The sequence below is a fragment of the Mytilus trossulus genome, unplaced genomic scaffold, assembly GCF_036588685.1.
Source record: "Mytilus trossulus isolate FHL-02 unplaced genomic scaffold, PNRI_Mtr1.1.1.hap1 h1tg000247l__unscaffolded, whole genome shotgun sequence".
NCBI lineage: Eukaryota > Metazoa > Mollusca > Bivalvia > Mytilida > Mytilidae > Mytilus > Mytilus trossulus.
The window spans coordinates 423,887-445,175 of NW_026963318.1; the positions used below are offsets into that span (position 1 = coordinate 423,887).

Consider the following 21,289-nt stretch of genomic DNA (forward strand, 5'->3'; position numbering starts at 1 on the left):
CGATCCTTTTACATTGTGGTATATACTATGCAGCCTAGGTTTCTGTAGGTGTTCTTTATATTGTACATCCTAGGTTATCTGTAGGTCTTCTTTAAGTTTCTGTGGTTTAACAATTCATCAAGATGAGAGGGTTGTGGATAGTCTTGTAAATTCTCTGAAATACAAAATTAAATTTACTTTTCCATACATATATAGATGCCTTTTTCAGCTGCAATGGTTTTTCTGTGATCAATTTGTAATATTTTCAAAATCATACAAAAACATTATTATGATTGGTTACCATAAAAAAATCTTAAAAATGGAAATTAATCAATGATGTAATATTGTTGTTTTTTTGGTGTACAAAAGAGGGACAAAAGATACCAGAGGGACAGTCAAACTCATAAATCTAAAATAAACTGAAAATGCCATGGCTAAAAATGAAAAAGACAAACAGAAAAACAAGAGTACACATGACACAACATAGAAAACTGAATAAGCAACATGAACCCCACAAAAAAACAAGGGGTGATCTCAGATTACCCATAGTCCTTAGATTCTGAAAATGAAAATTACATTTGTTACGTAAACACAGCCAACTTTGCCAAATGATTAACTAATACGGGGACCTATAGGAAAAATTTGTGTGTCATTTTGGTCTCTTGTGGAGAGTTGTCTCATTTGCAATGAAACCACATCTTCCTTTATTTTTTTATATAAAACCAAAGGAAATAACATATAATAAGCTTTCAAAATCGATACCATGGTCCCAATTAATTATACTAGTAGTAAACTCCAGGAGATGATGTTTATAACCTTGTTTATATAATTAAATGTCTTTTACTGACCATTGTGGCATTTTAAATAGCTTCTGAAAGTACAATTTCTTTTAGAAAATATCGACTTTAAATAGTTGAAATGATAACTTTTTTTTAGTGGGAACTCACTTTTGTCCTGACTGTATATACTCTGAGTCTGGCATTGTTGAAAATCTATATAATGGCTATAGTGTCTGGTTTTCCCATCTAATACCAATTAAAATGACTCCAAGTTCCTAGAATCAGAGAACTGAAAAGGAACATTTAATATTAAAACAAGTAAAAAATGTTACACTTCTCAAATAAATAAACCAACATGAAGAAATGGTTGAGTTATCATTGTGTTTCCATCTAACCTAGTTATGTTTGAAAAATTTGTGAAATCTTTAATTCCTTATTTTTCTTGAACTAAAGTTTGAAATCAAGAACAGAATACATTAAAAAAATAATTATTACTACATTAAATACCTTAAACTTGTCATGAAACTTTAAACTTTTGTATGTCTTCAAAAATTTTGTAGGAACTAATGCAAGTCTTTGTCCATGTAAAGATCAAACTAATTTGAATTCAAATTCTAACATGTAAGTCACATGATCATACCTACAGGTAAAAATCTTTTAACTTGAAATCTACTCACTTCATACTTGAGTAACTGGCTAGGAAATGAAACCTTACACAAGGTGTTTCACAAAATATGTAACAGAAATTTGATCAGATGATAAAGCATTCCACTAAGGCAGCAACCATTAGATTTGCGGGGGGGGGGGGGGGGGGGGGGGCTATGGGTTTTTTTTCTGGACAATTTTTTTTCCCGCCTATGGCGAAAAACAATCTATTTTTTTCGCGACAAGTCGAACACAATTTTTTTCTTTCAATTTTAGCAATACATATAGTGGCAGCTGAGGGTGAAACAAACAATTTCTTTTTCTCAGAATCAAAAACAAATTTTTTTTTTCTCCAAAAACTTGAAACAAACTTTTTTTTCCCAGAAAATCAAATGGTATGGTTGCTGCCTAAAGGGCAAATGGACAGTAAAATTTAACCACTCCAATAACCTGCCTAATTTTGGAAAAATTTGCATGATATTGTCTACTGCATTTACATGAATACATATCTATAAAATACTGATAATTTGGTTAACTTGAAGTTAAATAAAAACGTTTTTTACAATATGAACAAAGTTAATTTTGGCCCCTTTGGCCCCTTTTGTTTACCCATGGTAAAATGCAGCTAAAAAAAACTTTAACAATGCAATGTTTGAATGATGACACTTAAGACCCCAATGACTGGTCCAATTTTAAACAGGGTCAAAAATCTGAATACAAGAGTAGATTCAGCATATTTTACAGCTATTTTTCTTTTGCAGTGTAGTTTAAAGGTTTGTTGGCTTGCTTGCTTTGTTTGTTAAAATGTTTGTTTAAGCATCCAGAGGAAAAGATTAATCCGATCATTTGTGTAAAGGATATCAGACAACAAGAGACTCCAAGTGATGACAAAAGCTCATTGTTGTTTACTGAAAATTCACAAAACAATATCAAGATCAGAATAATGTTCCTGCATACAAAGTTTTGTCATTCTTAGTGATACAGAAGAATATTATACACCAAACACAAAACAGAAAACGTTTCACTATCATGGGGGTCATACGACAATTTCAACGTCATGGTGACCTTACTTTCAAAAATTGGTATATGATACACCCCAATCCCATGTAGTATCAGCATCACAGAATTGGACGGTCTACCTAAGTTTTATAGTACAAATAAACTGACTTTTGGATATGACACATCCTTGAAGCCCATGATGCAACTCCATACCAAGTTGGGTTAACGTAAGTTGAATAGTAAAATTTGTAAGGGTTCCGCGGAACCCAGTGTCTCGCCTATTTTTGCTGTAAATCGCAGGCTCAACAACAATGAGGAAAAAAATCAATAAAATATTCCTCTTGTTACTATTTATGATTGTAAGAAAATCTAAGTCCATTTAAAAGTAAATTACAGAAAAAACTGAGTTATCTTTTTACAAACTTTACTTCTGGATACAATCTTATGATCATAAATAAGCTTCTGTCCATGTTTGGTACAAACCCAGGATAGTTTAAGAAAGTTATTAAATTTTTTAAAACTTTAACCACAGAGTGAATGTAATGGTTCCCCGCAGAAAAAACTAAGTCCATTTAAAAGTAAATTATGGAAAAAATGGATTTATTTATTTACAAAATTTACTTCTGGATACTATCTTATGATCATAAACAAGCTTCTGTCCAAGTTTGGTAAAAACCCAGGATAGTTTAAGAAAGTTATTAAAATCTTAAAAACTTTAACCACAGAGTGAATGTTTTGTTTCCCCGCAGAAAAAACTAAGTCCATTTATAGTAAAATACGAAAAAATGGAATTTTATTTTTTACAAAATTTACTTCTGGATACTATCTTATGATCATAAACAAGCTTCTGTCTACGTTTGGTACAAACCCAGGATAGTTGGAGAAAGTTATTAAAATTCTAAAAACTTTAACCACAGAGTGAATGTTTTGTTTCCCCGCAGAAAAAACTAAGTCCATTTATAGTAAAATACGAAAAAATGGAATTTTATTTTTACAAAATTTACTTCTGGATACTATCTTATGATCATAAACAAGCTTCTGTTAAAGTTTGGTAGAAATCCAGTATAGTTTAAGAAAGTTATTAAAATTTCAAAAACTTTAAGCACAGAGTGAATATTTGTTGACGCCGCCGACGACGCCGACGCCGACGGAATGTAGTCTCGCTTAGTCTCGCTTTTTCGACTAAAGTCGAAGGCTCGACAATAAAAGCAACGTGACCGTGACAGACAGACATATATTACTATATTAGATGACTCTTAGATTGGTGTAAGCTGTTCATCTATAGAAAAGACACAATGATCCAATATAATATCCACCGAATCTGTGACTTTTCTGTGGGACCATAATCAGTTCTTTGAATAGTTATTTCCAACATAGAAACAAAGTTATTATTGGTTGCTTCTATTGCAGAAACAAATCATGTCCATCGATTTGCCTCAAATTCTGATATTAGATTAAAATTATAACATAAACATACGTATATCCAAATACAACCAGTCTGAAAAAAAACCAGTGAACAATGACTATATATATCAAAATTTCGTGTAGACATAATCTTTCAATCAGTTTAATTAAGGTCTGGAGCTGGTATGTCAGTAACTGCTAGTAGTCTGTTGTTATTTATGTAGTACAATGTATTGTCATTTTGTTTATTATCTTTAGCCTCATATTCCGACATCGGAATATGACTTCTCTTAAACTGAGCTTTACTATGTGTATTGTTGTGCGTTTGTTTTTTCTAAATTGGGTAGAGGTATAGGGATGGGTTGAGATCTCAAAAAACATGTTTAACCCCGCCGCAATTTTGCACCTGTCCCAAGTCAGGAGCCTCTGGCCTTTGCTAGTCTGGTATGATTTTTAATTTTACTTTCGTGTTCGTGTGTATATTTTTGAGAAAAGTATGACGTCCATTATCACTGAACTAGTATGCATATTTGTATAGAGGCCAGCTGAAGGACGGCATTATGTGAGGGAGTTTCTCGCTACATTGAAGACCTATTAGTGGACTTCGGTCTGCTCTATGTTAAAGTTGTTGTCGCTTTAACTCATTCCCCCATTGCATTCTCAATTTTATTTAGTCTTGATGCCATCGTATTAACTATCGAGATGACCTCCATAGACTGCCGAAGGTCACATATCCGGGATAAACATAAGCATGATTAGGAAACGAATTCATGCAATTGGATTTTTCCAGGTTTGTTTGCTTTCATGTTTTAGGTTAAAAACATATTTAAGTTAAATTTCGTTTTTACCTGTGTAAAAATGTTTCCTTCCAATTGCTGACCACGACTAATTCCTGAATAATCAATCCTTATAGCTATTGGGTTAAGTTACAGGTCACATTAATACAGATTTAATGAGGTATATTATTCTCTTGCAAATAAATGATTCACCAGCGATATATCAAATTTGGCAGCTAAAAGCGAATTATTATTTCATTATTTTACTTTTATTAAACATTTTAAACCAAACAAAATAATATTCATTTTTTTGTATATATCTCATAGCCAATACCCCTTTAAGAGCAATACCTCCTGAAGAATTCATTTGATGATTTTGGTGCAATAGATAGTTTTTCCAAGCTTTTTTGCTCCTTTCAGATTTTCTATTATTTACATTATTCAAATGATTTTATCTGACCTGATGAAACCAGGGACCAAATGAGGGGAATAGATCACATGATCGTATTGTCAATTAGGCTAAAAAGAAATTGAAGATACCTATGGAGAAATTATTACTTATATTGAAAGTAAAGTAAATTTACAATGCAAATACCATGGCAAAAACGAAAATCCGATCTGTATACCTACATCTCTTACACTTAAATAACATTTTATAAGAGTCATACAAAATGGAAATATACCAATTTTTCCATGTTGACTAACTTGTTTAAACATTTTTTTTTATGTATGGCCTTTTGTAGCCAAATACAACTAGAGGCTCTCAAGAGCCTGTTTCGCTCACCTGTTGCTGTATTTACTGATGTTCGCCATCTTGGTTGGTAGGCTGGGTCATTAGACACTTTTTTCAAATAGATACCCTAGTATTATGAATGTGGCCAAGTAGTTTAAGAAAAGAAGATTTTTTTACAAGTTACAAAAATGACGAAAAGTTGTTCAATATTGACTATAAAGGGCAATAACTCCTTAAGGGGTCCTCTAACAATTTTTATCATGCCGACTTATTTGCAGATCTTACTCTGCTGACCATTATTGCTGTTTACAGTTTATCTCTATCTATAATAGTATTCAAGATAATAACCAAAAACTGCAAAATTTCCTTAAAATTACCAATTGAGGGGCAGCAACCCAACAATGGGTTGTCGGATTCATCTGAAAATTTCAGGGCAAATAGATCTTTACCTGATGAACAATTTAACATCTTCAGATTTGCTCTAAATGCTTTGGTCATTGAGTTATAAGCCAAAAACTGCATTTTACCCCTATGTTCTATTTTTAGCCATGGCGGCCATCTTGGTTGGTTGGGCGGGTCACCGGACACAATTTTTAAACAAGATACCCCAGTGATGATTGTGGCCAAGTTTGGTTTAATTTGACCCAGCAGTTTCAGAGGAAAAGATTTTTGTAAAACATAACTTAGATTTACGAAAAATGGTAAAAAATTGACTATAAAGGGCAATAACTCCTAAACGGGTCAACTGACTATTTCGGTCATGTTGACTTATTTGTAAATCTTACTTTGCTGGACATTATTGCTGTTTACAGTTTATCTCTATCTATAATAATATTCAAGATAATAACCAAAAAACAGCAAAATTTCCTTAAAATTACTAATTCAGGGGCAGCAACCCAACAATTGGTTGTCCGATTCATCTGAAAATTTCAGGGCAGATAGATCTTGACCTGATTAACAAATTGACCCCCCATGTCAGATTTGCCCTAAATGCTTTGGTTTTTGAGTTATAAGCCAAAAACTGCATTTTACCCCTATGTTCTATTTTTAGCCATGGCGGCCATCTTGGTTGGTTGGGCGGGTCACCGGACACATTTTTAAAACTAGATACCCCAATGATGATTGTGGCCAAGTTTGGTTTAATTTGGCCCAGCAGTTTCAGAGGAGAAGATTTTTGTCAAAGTTAACGACGACGGACGACGGACGACGACGGACGCCAAGTGATGAGAAAAGCTTACTTGGCCCTTCGGGCCAGGTGAACTAAAAACCTGTTTAGTTACATCAAAAGCACACATAACACTGGTGTTGCACCTTTGAAAAAAGATGGCAAACTAGTCACAGACACTGAGGAAAAAGCGAACATTTTAAATCAACAGTTCCAATCCGTATTTACAGATGAAACAGATGATAACATCCCTGACAAAGGTACAAGCCCCCACCCAAAAATGCCAAAAATAACAATCACTGAAGCAGGTATTACTAAATTACTGTCAAACATAAATCCACATAAAGCTTCAGCCCAGACAATATCAATGGCAGAGTCCTTAAAGAACTAAAGGAACAAATTTCACCAATTCTTACATTGATATTTAAAAAGTCACTTGACACTGGAGAAACACCTAAGGACTGGAAACATGCTAATGTAGCTCCATGCAGCCTTCAAAAAAGGGAGAAAATACAAACCCGTAAACTACAGGCCAATTATCTTTAACCTGCATATGTTGCAAGCTAATGGAACATATCATTACAATTAACATCATGTCTCACCTTGAAAAACATCTCATATTATACGATCTTCAGCACGGCTTCAGAAAATCAAGGTCGTGAGAAACACAATTAATAGACTTCATCCAGGAACTTGCACGATCAAATAATAGTAACACTCAAATTGACTTAATCATAATGGACTTCGCTAAAGCGTTCGACAAAGTCTCACATCGTCACCTCCTCTACAAACTCAAATTCTATGGTATTGAAAATAACACACTAAATTGGATTCAGGCATTTTTACAGGACAGAACACAAACAGTAGTCATTAATGGCATTTCATCCACCTCAGTACCCGTAACATCTGGTGTACCACAAGGAACAGTATTGGGCCCAATACTGTTTCTTATCTATATAAATGACCTACCGGAATATCTAGAACACAGTAAACTTAAACTCTTTGCTGATTACAGCATAATTTACAGGGAAATAAAAACACAAGATGATTGTCATAAGCTACAACTTGACCTTGACTCAGCAGCTCGATGGGAGTCAGATTGGCTTATGGCATTTCACCCTGATAAATGTACAAACCTTTCCATCTCTCAAAAGAAAAATAACTACCGGCATAATTACATCCTCCACAATCACATTCTCGAATCAGTTACATCAGCAAAATATTTAGGCATTACCTTACAATCAAATCTAAAGTGGAACAAACATATAGACAACATAGTATCAAATGGGAACAGATCACTTGGTTTTCTAAAAAGAAATTTAAAAATTACTAACACAGAAACAAAATCAAGAGCATACCAGGCACTAGTAAGACCCAAACTGGAATATAGTTGTAGTGTCTGGGACCCTCATATAAAAGAACAACAGAAACAATTAGAAAAGGTACAGAGACGCGCTGCTCGTTATGTACACAACAACTACGACTACACGAGCAGTGTCACAAATGCTCAATCAGTTGAAATGGCAACCACTAGCTGAGAGACGCTTAAAAACAAGACTCATTCTATTCTATAAAGTAATACATTGTCTTGTTGCCATTCCATCGCATATTCTTGAACAAAAAGACAGCAGAACAAGACAAAATCATACTCAGACATACAGACACATCCAAACTTCCAAGGACACATACAAATGGTCATACTTCCCGCGAACAATTATTCAATGGAATTTACTACCACAAACTGTAATTGAAACCACCACTGTTGACAGCTTCAGAGATCAGCTAACACCAGCTGTTCTCTCTAGCTTCAAATAAACAAATTTAAACAAAACATGTACATATTTTTTTTTTAATCACAATCTGTAAATACAAACACTCCAATTGTTATAAAAATATTTTTATAAATTTTGTATAAATTTTTGTCAATCACGCATGCGCAACAACATGTATTCTTCAGTATTGAAGCCTTGTTGACCTTAAAGAAGAAGAAGAAGAAGAAGAAGAAGAAGAATGAACAGAGATTTTTCTTTAAAAAAGTATAAAAATGTTTCTGCATTATTTTGAAAATTAATACATGGTTGTAGCTTTCAAGATTTTATAATTGCCTATTACATTTTGGTTCAAAAGATTGTTTCATTAATTATTTTTATATTTCTTTTGTATTTTTCCATCCCTTCAGTTTTTATAAAATATAGTTGTATAGCTGTGGATTTTTTAACATGGGAGATAACTACGACTCAAAATTGAATAATGAAAACCTGGTACTGATTATGTTTAGTTAAGGAAACCAGATTGGATTTTCCATAATAGGGGAGACAATCCAATTCGAACCCAAACGTCACGAGGGCAAAGTGCAAAGTGTATTGGTACACAAACAAGAACATAAAAAACTTCTGTATAAGAGATCAAAAATGGATTATAAGTGACAAAATATATTTAAAGGAAAACTTCTAATGGATGCACTGGTTATAGACCCAGCAATTCAAGATGTCATAGGTTTGTAATTTTGACAAGTTAGAAAACTTTGACACATAAAAAGTTGTCATTGCAGCAATCGGTTCATCGTATTTAAATACATGTTGATAGATGAATGTCATGGTTTAATTATAGAATGGTAATTTTTTTACCAACTTTAAGCTTGATACTGTCATGTATAGTTGAATTTCAGAATTATAAAGTGTAAAATTATAAAAATAATCAGAGATCTTGACCTGGATATGTATACGCCTCCTTATTTACTAATAACAGAGACATAATAACACTAACAGTAACCGATAATAAAATGTAATAATTGATGGTGAAACTCCACATGTCATCCTTTTTCTGCAATTGCCAAATTATATTTTTGATATCCTCTTTTTTTGTGTTTTCAATGTCTAAAACAAGTCTTCGATCTACTTTAAAGAAGTGATGTAGAGTGTTTTTAGAGCCCCATCCTTTCATCCTTCACATTTTCTGATTTCCTGCATAATATTTTCGGTAGAATAAAATACCATCATGACCATCAACTATTTAAAATAACAGTCAGAAATAAAGCTTTAGCAGTTATCTTTCAGGAGTATTAAAATAAGTATTGATAATACATGTACCTACTAATAAAATTGAGAATGGAAATGGGGAATGTGTCAAAGAGACAACAACCCGACCAAAATAAAAAAAACACAACAGCAGAAGATCACCAACAGGTCTTCAATGAAGCGAGAAATTCCCGCACCCGGAGGCGTCCTTCAGCTGGCCCCTAAACAAATATATACTAGTTCAGTGATAATGAACGCCATACTAATTTCCAAATTGTACACAAGAAACTAAAATTTAAATAATACAAGACTAACAAAGGCCAGAGGCTCCTGACTTGGGACAGGCGCAAAAATGCGGCGGGGTTAAACATGTTTGTGAGATCTCAACCCTCCCCCTATACCTCTAACCAGTGTAGAAAAGTAAAAGCATAACAATACGCACATTAAAATTCAGTTCAAGAGAAGTCCGAGTCTGATGTCAGAAGATGTAACCAAAGAAAATAAACAAAATGACAATAATACATAACAACAGACTACTAGCAGTTAACTGACATGCCAGCTCCAGACTTCAATTAAACTGACTGAAAGATTATGATTTCATCATATGAACATCAGGCACAATCCTTCCCGTAAGGGGTTTAGTATCATACCATCATAACATATATGAGAAGAACATAACCCGTGTCATGCCAACAACTGTTTTTAGAATAAATGTGTTTAGTTCCGACGCAAAGAACTAGTTTTTAAGATACAATTTATACATGTGTACTTTAAGTCTTTATGAAATGAGGCCCAAAAAAACCTCAAAATTCTCCATAAACCTTTTCACTATTTATGAATCTGCGACACTTGACTTGAGAAATTACGCCATTTAAACTATTGAAGTTTTGGGTCATATACAATGTATAATTGTAATTTCTCAAGTGCAAATGTCTTGTGACATCAAAAGTTTACAGAAAAGTTGTGATGTCCAGTGGGTGGACAAATTGCGATAAGGTCTATCCTGGTAGAAAGGAATGTCATCAGGAAGTGCAGATATACAGATAACATGGAAGAGTATATCTGACTATCTCGTACACAAACTTAGTTGTAGCCATTGCAGGAAATAATCACTTTCTCATGAACATAGAAATTTCGAGAGAAAAAAAATTGACTTCACAGACAAATTTTCATTAAGAATTTTGACTGTTAAAGAAATAAAGAATTTTGAATTTTAAAGAAGTAATGTCTTTAAAAGTGATATTTGTGCATTTTAATTCAATTCCTACATTTAAGGTTTCGTATCTACAATTCTTGTTGGGGGTTCTTCTCTGAAGGAAATGAGTTGAGTCCTTGACCCAAATAGTTCAACAGTAAACATACAAATATACATGTACATGAGGGTAGTAATGGGGGGAACCTTCATGAAGTATAAGGGTAAAATAACATTAACAATAGTTATTTGACTTTGAGACAACTGACGAATCAGGATAAGGATATTTTGACGAATCATGGTAAAATTGTAACCAATATGACGCTAACGGCAGTCTTCATGCTAAACGGCAGCCCTGGCAGCCCAGACTTGTAAAATTGCTATCGGGCCTGTAAAAATCATATTTACAGGCCAACAGAATCTAACTAAAATTTAAAAAAAAAATGAGCTCCAGGCCTGTAGATTTAGCAGTTCATCGTGAAGACTGTAACGGTAGCAGAAAATGACCGTTTGAAGCCTGACTGTAAAGGGAATTACCACCCTCATATATGTACAGCAAACTGTATGTGTTCAACAATTTACCTCTTTCCAACTCATCTTAGCTCTAAATTAACAATGCTGTCATGCTTTGAGACCCCAAAAAATTATCTGAAAAATAGAGAATAGTGTACAGTCATGACAGTAGTGTTTCTATTCTTGACACATTCCCCTCTTATTTTTTTTTCGATTAGACAGGTTGTAAAAATTATAAAAAGCAGGAATAGTATGAAACAGCAGAAGGTCACCAACAGGCCTTCAATGCAACTAGAATTACCCGTACCCGCCACCCGGAGGCGTCCTTCAGCAGGCCCCTAATCAAATATATACTAGTTCAGTGATAATGAACGCCATACTAAACTCCAAATTGTACACAACATGCACAAGAAACTAAAAGTTAAAACAATACATGTTTGCAGACAATATAAAAGATGTGGTATGATTGCCAATGAGACAACTAGTACTGTCAACAAGGGACCAAAATGACACAGAAATTAACAACTATAGGTCACCGTAGGGCCTTCAACAAAGAGCTCTTTACCGCATAGTCAGCTATAAAATGCATGCCAACAGAAAAAAATTTGTGAAAAGAAATTGTATTTTTTCACAAAGAACAAATGAAGAAAATGTGGAGATGCTATGGGTTTCATACCTGGCAAATGAAATTGCATGAAATTCTCTGAATGACAGACACTGACAGCAAATAATTTTAGCTAAAAACTCATTATCCCCCACAAATACAATGTATACATTACAAATCTCATTAAATAATTTTCATCATGTGATATTTGCCACTGGATGAAAACACTAATACTGTGAATTCATTTATTTTCTTAGATATCAATTTTCGTGGATTGCTAAAAACTTGCATATTCGTGGATATTTGATTTCGTGGTTTTATCAATCACTGTATACAAAACCTATTCAAAATGTGCTATTCGTTGTACATTTGAATTCATGGTTCACAAGTACCCACGAATTCCACGAAAATTGGTATCCAACGAATATTAATGAATCCACAGTACATCAGTCATCATTGATATTGTCAAAGAAACATTTTATTTGTCAAATTGTGATCCTCACCATACATACATATATATTGGACCTCTTGAAATGACCTGGACCCCCCCTATCTAATTATTATGTTGTACACAGAGCAAGGTACTGTGCTGGCAAATTGACATTCTTCTGTCAATGACAATCTGTCTGGTTTTCCAACTGCTATTTATACATTTTAAGCACTCTGGCCTATCTTTATCAAACATATGGGCTAAACTGGTATTAAGACAATTGTTAAATTTTCAACCCTGTAATACATATATGTGTCAATTAAAAAAAAATCTGGATTCTTTCAGTTGTGATTTGAATTATTAATTCATGTAATTAAAGCTTAAACACATGCATGCACAATTTAAGACATAATGAAAAAAACAACGTTTCAATTTTGCATCTAACTATGTGACTAGATTATTTACTCATGTATACTTTTTTTATCCATCATAAAAGTAGAAAATTTCAGTCCCATTCCTGTCTTTTAAAATCAGATCAAAGTTTGAACCAAATTAAGCCTTCCAGCATCATCAGTCCAGCGTAATGTCTAAACTTTTATTAGGTTGTGTTTAGCCTTATATGTGCTTCATTATTCCTGATCTTAAAGATTTATACCACATCATCACAATATTTAGCAACCACAGAAATTCATTTGAAGATGACCTTCAAATTTATTTGTAATAAAATTGAGAATGGAAGTCTTCCATCATATTCCCTATTTTCTAAAATATGATGTCTAGGTCTTAAATATGATGGGCTTTTTTCATGGTTATAAATATCATCAGGATCATAAAGAAGAGATTTAAAAATTTAGAAAATTAGAAAAAATATAGAAATCCAATTGACGACCATACTTATCATAATATTAATAAACCAAAAACCAACACAACATATTTTTTCTGAGCTTTAAGCTTATTACCATAACTCTTAAGTCTATATAGCTAGGAAACTATATTTCTAAACTTGGTACAACTTTTGGTAAAGGACTGTATGATCTATTAGTTACCAGAAGGTGATATTATACATTGTTATACCGTCATTTCTGTTAAACTAAGTGTCTTAATTATTTTTTTATTTTTTTTTTATTTAACTGCAACCGTGTTAACAATCCTGTTTAACACCTCCCACATATTTTAATTAATGATGCATTTTGGGTACAAACTATACTTATTCAATATTAATTTAAAAAAAAGGGTTGGCCACTCAATTTATTGAAATAGTATGATACTTTTAATTTCAAATTATGACAAATAACTTTTTATTAGATTAAAAAAAAAGGCAGATATTATTTAAAGTATTTTGTATTACTTTTAATGTAAAAAAAATCGATTAGTGAAATTTTACCATAAAATTTACAGTCAATAAAGTGATTTTAAGCTATTTGATTGTACATATATATATTTTAAAAATTTTCCACATCACTAGTCATTTTTTTCATTAATATTTGCATGACATGGGCTATAAAAGTTTGAACCGTTTATGTCTGCACTGAGTGATCTATGTCATGTTACCCAATAAATTTTGAACAATTTACAAACTGTTTTAATTATTGATTTAATTTTGTAAATTTTCTGAAATGTTACTTTTAAAAATATTTTTTTAATGATTGTCAAATTTTGAATTTGACCATAAAATCCTGTGAAAAGATTAGTCAGATAAATTTAAAGAATGACCCTCTTTTCATAAGAAATTGCTTCAGGGGAGTAATTTTTGACATAAGTGTCGAATTTCATGCTTATGATGTCGCCAAATGAAGTAAAATTATCCAATTTCTTACACTATAGTGGTTTGACAATGATTAAGAATAAACATGATAAGAGAGAATATCTTTTCATTTTTAATAGTAATATGATAAGAGATACATTTATCTCATTTATTGTAGTTATTGTGTAAAGTTTTAGGACATTGATCAAAGCTTACATGTATACATAGCATGTGTAAATGTACAGAAATTGCAAAAACAGAAAAAGAAATATTTCAAAAGAGTTTGTATCTTTTTAAGACAATATTTAACAGAGATTTAATCTTTTAAACACAATTTATTCAGAATGGAAGCTGTTAATGTTTTTTCTTCAATTTACATGTATCTGTTAACGTGTGTATACATGTATTTGGTTTTAATTTATACACATAGTATTCACGTAGTATGCAGTTGATGAATAAATATATATAAGTCTGCATATTTTATGGCAATTTTGAAAAAAACAATTAAGTTTCTTAATAGGCAACTAACCAGAGACATTTTGTATGTAGTGTACATAAATGTTTTAGTTGAGAGGTCTCTGTAGTTCAGATTACAACACAAGTGGTTCTGTTCTAACAGCTGTCAAGTGTAAAAAATGGCAAGTTGCACTCAATCTACCTGCATAATTAAATGATGAGGTCTGTTAGTTACAGTCTGAAGTTGATCAAGGTATATTCATCCTTCCAGACCCCTAAAAGCCCTAGGCCTTGAAACAACTCTTTAAGGGGTCCATAGATGGCCTGTTGTCAGTCTAAATTTCTGTCCCTATTCATTTACAGTAACTCTTAATTTGATGAAATCTGTCAGTTGTCATAAAGTTTGTCAGTTACTCTCTGGACTGAAGATTGAATGTTTATAAAGGTGCACTCAATCTAATAGAATGTGATTCAGTAAAATCATTTGCTATCTGAGGTTGATTGTTTATGAAGGTGCACTCAATCTATCAGAATGTGCTTCAGTAAAATCAGTAGCATTACGATAAAACAAATCTTTTCAAACATTAATTTTTTTTTTTAATTTGTGTAAATATATATATATTGTTTATTAAGATTCACAAAATGTAAATAAAATAGATAAAAACTCTGGAGAATAAAGTAAGGCATGTCAACTGTCAAGTCATGCAAGTGCTATGTCTTAAATATTTAATGTTTGAAAAGATTTATTTTATTGTAATGCTGGAATATTAATGAATACACATAAAATACATGTGCATACATGTATATAGATAATCTTTCATAATTTATAATCCACTTTTGTTCTTCTGATCATGCATACCACAGTGGACTCTTAAAATTGTGTTTGAGTTCAAAACTGAATGTTATTTGACATACAAACATGGATTAGTCTATTCTCATGTTCATGGATCAGAAAATGATTCAGAAACCAATTATCCTTTTGAACATAAAAACTTACCGCATGCAGAACTTGCTCATATAAGTGATTCTATAAACACAGAACATTCAAATAATGTTGATCTTTCAGATTCTAAGGTTAAATTTTTCTATGTGACTCTGAAACTCAAATTGTACTTTTTCACATTGGGAATTCAATTATTGATTACACTCAGAATGTGTTTTCTCACATGGTTAAAACTCATAATGGACACTCAAACATGCATACTCTTAACAGTGGCAGATCCAGAACTTTTCCTAAACGGGGGGGGGGGGGGGGGCTGACTGACCTAAGGGGGGCCCTCTCCAGTCATGCTTCAGCAATTCCCTATATAATTAACCAAATTATTCCCCCTGGATCAGCCTATGCTTAATTTATAGCTAAATCTCAGATTGAACTTTCTCATATATGAGTTATATGCAAACTAATATAAAGTGTATTTGTATAAAACCACAATTAAACGCAAACATTGTTGTTTTTCCATAACAATTTCTTATTTGTTTTGAACTCTGAAGTATAAAATTATATAATTTGATGGAATATCTAATTTTGAATGTTTTTTTGAAAGATTGATTGCTCCAGTATTTAAATTGACAATAGCGATTTCTAAACTTTGAAATGGATTACATAAAGAATAGTTATAAAAACATTTTTGATGAAACTGACAGAGGTTAGTTGATATGTTTTAAAGTGTGAAGATAAAGATCAGAGGACTGTTATATGCTGTTTTTTCTTAGACATGCTAACTGGTATTGTCTTCTTTGACTTATGAGTTTTTATAGCTCCTTTTTCACTGTTTGTTATCATCCTTTTTTTTGTTTCTTTAGTCATTAAAATTTGTATGCATCGGTACATATACCTTCCAGCTTGTTTATAGGACCTCTGAAATATTTATCTGAAAAAAAACTTGTAAGCCACCTTTGCGAACTGAATAATAGTCTGAAGACATGTACATTTCTTTTGACATGATTGATAGGCCATTTTTTTGGTTTTCTATTTTCATTTTTTCAGCAACTATCATGAACCCTTCAGTAACTAATTTTTGCAATTCTTTTAAATTACTTCTTCAGTCTTCATGCTGAACTGCTAAATCTACAGGCCCCACAGCTCAATTTTTGAAATTTTTTAGTAAGATTCTGTTGGCATGTAGGTCAGATTTTTACAGGCCCAAGAGCAATTTTACCAGCCTGGTCTGCCTGGGCTGCCACTCAGCGTGAAGACTGCTTCTTTGTTCCAGTCATTTCTATCAACACTGCAAACTTTTCTAAGTGGGTTGCACTTCACTGATACAGCAACCCAACAAAGACAGTGAGTGGCTTAAAAGTTTCAGCCATCACCCCAAAATCACCCTTAAATACAAACAGCATAAGATAACTTTACACAAACCCTGACAAGGTTCCTAACTTATGACCTGTCACCAGCACATGATCTTGTGTTGGGGTTAAAATTAACGGTCTTAAGAATATTTATCTTAGTAAATGAAGACCTGATTGTTAGAGGACACATTTTGTAATGACTTGTTGTTCTGTCATGTCTGTTGCTGACAGAAAATTTCTGATTTTTGATGGAGTACATGAAGAAAACATGTATAAGTATCTGATGAGTCTGTATATTTTATTTTGGATTGTTTAAAAAAAAAAATTTGAAGCTGAACGTAAAATTTGTGCACTTTATGCAAGATAAAGCTTCTTAGCCGTTTGTTGTATATACTTATACTAAAAATAATGACATTATATTCAGGTCAGTTTCCGTTTATATTGGTGACCTAATTCAACCTTGTTATATACACCACCAACTTACATTAAAGTTACGTAAAGAAAGAACATTTATATATATCCTTGTTTTCAAAATTTCCTTGTGTGGGTTAATTGTCAATTGTTTTATTAAAAAATATACTTATAACCGATTTATTTATTGTAATTGATTTTACACTTCAAATAGAGTGTCCTTGAGCTTTCTTGGTTGAAAAAAAAAACTTTACAAAGCAGAAAATTGATAAATGTGTTTGTTATTAAGTGACATAAGAATGCATCCCCATTCTTATGATCATTTATATCTGTTAAATAATGTGTAATGTTATGGTAACATTGATAGATGATCAAAAACTAAAACCAAGATGGCCTTTTTGTCACTAGCTTGTGAATAAGTTGTCAACCACAAGTACAGACTCCAGTTCATTTCTTGAAAATCTTAGAACTGATATACATGTGACTCTGTATAGCAGCATCTTCATCTTTTGCCTACATAAACACTAGCTAGTTAGCAAGTTATAATCTGTCACTAATTTTGAATCTCCAGTGAATGTTTGTATAACTTTAGCATGTTTAGTATACCTACGGCACATCAGACAATGAGCCAAGTTGTTATATTTCTTTAAGTCTTTTTGTGGTTTGCAGAGGTCGTCCAGGTATTTTGTACTTTTGCCACCAACATTGCTGTTAATTGACAAAGTAATTGTACATGTATATGTATGCTTCTTTGTTCATATCTTAAGAGTGGTTCTCCTTAAAAAAAAGAATTTTGTGTTGATGGAAGTTTTGGCTAATTTCTGTTAAATTTATTTGCAACTCTAGATCTAGACTTATATAAAGATATATTATAGGAAGATGTAGTGGGTTTATGGTTTAGACACTTTTCTATGAGGGTCTTAATGGGGGTAACTATGCACGGAGGAACATGAAAATTTCAGAAATGAAATAGCCATATCACAATGAATGAATCATAGAAAACATTAACATGGTGTTTTTTTTCTCCAATTTACAAAAAACATAGTAAATAATTACCTTAATGCTTGAAAAGACTTGAAAAAAAAATTGCTTACTCTCACTATCTTACATATTACTCGAAAACATAACCCTTTACCACCCAAGCTTATAGATGTCTTTTCTGGTTTATTCAAGTGATTTTATATGGTGATTGTTGTACCATACCATTTGTTCATATGTATTTTCTTGTTTATTGAAGTGATTTTATATGGTGATTGTTGTGTCATACCATTTGTTCATATGTATTTTCTTGTTTATTGAAGTGATTTTATATGGTGATTGTTGTACCATACCATTTGTTCATATGTATTTTCTTGTTTATTGAAGTGATTTATATGGTGATTGTTGTGCCATACTATTTGTTCATATGTCATTCCTGGTTTATGGAAGTGATTTATATGGTGATTGTTGTGCCATACCATTTGTTCATATGTATTTTCTTGTTTATTGAAGTGATTTTATATGGTGATTTTTGTACCATACCATTTGTTCGTATGTATTTTCTTGTTTATTGAAGTGATTTTATATGGTGATTGTTGTACCATACCATTTGTTCATATGTATTTTCTTGTTTATTGAAGTGATTTATATGGTGATTGTTGTGCCATACTATTTGTTCATATGTCATTTCTGGTTTATTGAAGTGATTTATATGGTGATTGTTGTGCCATACTATTTGTTCATATGTCATTTCTTGTTTATTGAAGTGATTTATATGGTGATTGTTGTACCATACCATTTGCTCATATGTCTTTTCTGGTTTATTGGAGTGATTTTATATGGTGATTGTTGTGCCATACTATTTGTTCATATGTCTTTTCTGGTTTATTAAAGTGATTTTATATGGTGATTTTTATTCAACGCCATTTGTTCAGACATCTTTTCTGGTTTATTGAAGTGATTTTCTATGGTGAATGTTGAACTAAAACAATTTACAGTTCACAGGCCTAGTTCAGTCAGCAGTGTAAAATATACAAATCTTCAAGACAAAATATATTTTATAAAACTAAATGATTGGAATTTGTCACTGTTAAATTCTATAATGAATAATTCATCCCCCTATATCAATCCGACAATTCCCAAGATAACTTTAGTAACAGGACAAATAAAAGAGCTAACAAGTTGAAAATGAGATGTTTATTCAAATTCTGAATATAACAGTCTAAGTATGAATATTTGTCAATCATGTTTTGCATGGGAAAATCAATGAAATATGATCATTTTAATTATCAAATTAGTGGCAACTTTTCATGATTTTAGCTAAAAAAATCTTTATCCAAAGGTTAAAACAGGTAAAAATTACGAAATCAATAATCAGATTTAGTGATATTTAAAGCCTTTCTTTTCATAGAGTACTGTTTTCTTGTTTTACTAAAAATAAAATGTTTTAACAGCAAAAAAATTGTTTAACACTATTGATTATGCAGACCATTAATGGCACTTATTGACCAAATATCAATGATATACGGTTATTATATGGAGGAAGTTCAGGGAAGAGCACATTTAGGAAGAACTTTAATATTCTCCGTGGTTACAACTAAATATTGATGTAAAATAAAATTTATGTTGGCTGTAAGAGTTAAAGAGTGCAGACTAGGAGCAGTAAAATCTACCTTTAGGTTGCAGATGTGCATTTAGAGGGGCCCCCTCCTTTTTTGAGAAAAATTGGTTGATTATATAATATATAGAGAATCACTGAAGCATGACCGTAGTAAGCCCCCTCTTCGGCAGTCAGAGGACCCCCATTTATGAATATTGGGTTGTGCTTTTAGTTACAACTACATTAGCTTTAAGGTATGTCTCACAAAACTTTGGGTCTCAGTTGTTACATACCTGATAAATTGTTCCTGAAACATTTTATTCAAACTGAAGTTACTAAGATGTCAAAGCAACAATAACTAACATGGAAAAGAAATTTACATTTGTTGGATAAACACAAAGTAAACAGCACAAAAATCTATGAATGAATGACCACCAATATAAGGGACGACATCAAAAGTTCAATGTAGGATAAAAAACGTAATTCACATAGTTTTTTCACTGACCCCCACCCCTCCTCTTAACTTAATTTTGGGAAAAATTGATTGATCAATAGGGATATATATGTAAAGTTGATTTTATATGTACAAAACTTGCAGAATCTGAATCCCCACCCCCAAACTATTTGATTTTTTTTTTTTATCCTACATCGATCTTTTGATGTCGTCCCCGGGAAAAGTCCTAAGTTTAGTATTATTTAATTTGTTAAATGTTTTATCTGTACATAGGAAAAATTGCGACATATGTTTTCATATGTTTAACATATGTTTTTCATATGTTTGAAAACATATGTAAACATATGTTTAGGCCCGACATGAAAACATATGTTTTTGATCATATGAAAAACATATGTTAAACATATGAAAAACATATGTTTATAAAATCATATGAAAAACATATGTTTTTCATACATGTAATCATATGAAAAACATATGTTTTTCATATGTTTTTTATAAACATATGTTTTTCATATGTTTTCATCCCAGACCTAAACATATGTTTTCATATGTTTGGCCTAAACATATGAAAAACATATGATTTTCATATGTTTTTCATATGTTTTGAAAACATATGATAAACATATGTTGCAATTTTTCCTGTGTACTAGACAATAGTTCTTGGGAAGAGAAATCATTGGATTTTAGTTTTAATTTCAAGAATATGAAGAATAGAATAAGAAGTGAAACTAGTGAAGAGAAATCAGAACTTGCAGAAATGTTCATTAGAAGTTAATCTTGTTTCGTTAATAGAGTTATACTCTCTTTAGCTATATGAGCGAAGTTTTGACAAGTGACCAAGTCAGCCTCCTTTGAGCCTCAAGTTTAAGTTCAATTCAACCTATTTTTGAGAACCAAAGTTAAGTTTCAGTCAAATCATCCTTTTTATTTACTAAACATGCTAAATTTTTATGAGATCATTGTCCTCTTCATAGTAAACCTACATTATATAAAATACAAATATATATGTCGCTGTGGTTTCTTTTAACTTTTTTTAACATATTATATTATAACTATTTTTGTTTCTACAACTTTATTACATAACTTCCTCAATTGATTTTTTTTTCATTCATACA

The 21,289-nt window shown here is 31.9% G+C and overlaps 1 protein-coding gene and 1 long non-coding RNA gene across 5 annotated transcripts in view; one reads left to right on the forward strand and one right to left on the reverse strand.

Annotated features, from left to right (window-relative positions):
* Positions 1-7: 7 nt before the first annotated feature.
* On the reverse strand, positions 8-1,355 carry LOC134701610 (uncharacterized). Its single transcript, XR_010104157.1, has 3 exons — positions 1,266-1,355; positions 927-1,047; positions 8-154 (listed from the first exon to the last, which is right to left on the reverse strand). It is a non-coding gene; the product is annotated as an uncharacterized LOC134701610 (long non-coding RNA).
* A 7,435-nt stretch (positions 1,356-8,790) lies between these two features.
* Positions 8,791-21,289, forward strand: part of LOC134701645 (myelin regulatory factor-like) — a 95,488-nt gene continuing 82,989 nt past the window's right edge. For all 4 annotated transcript variants that reach the window (XM_063562779.1, XM_063562780.1, XM_063562781.1 and 1 more), the window contains exon 1: positions 8,791-8,976. In XM_063562779.1, coding sequence (XP_063418849.1) covers positions 8,934-8,976 — 43 coding nt within the window. In that variant the 5' untranslated portion in view covers positions 8,791-8,933. The remainder of the gene's footprint in view (positions 8,977-21,289) is intronic.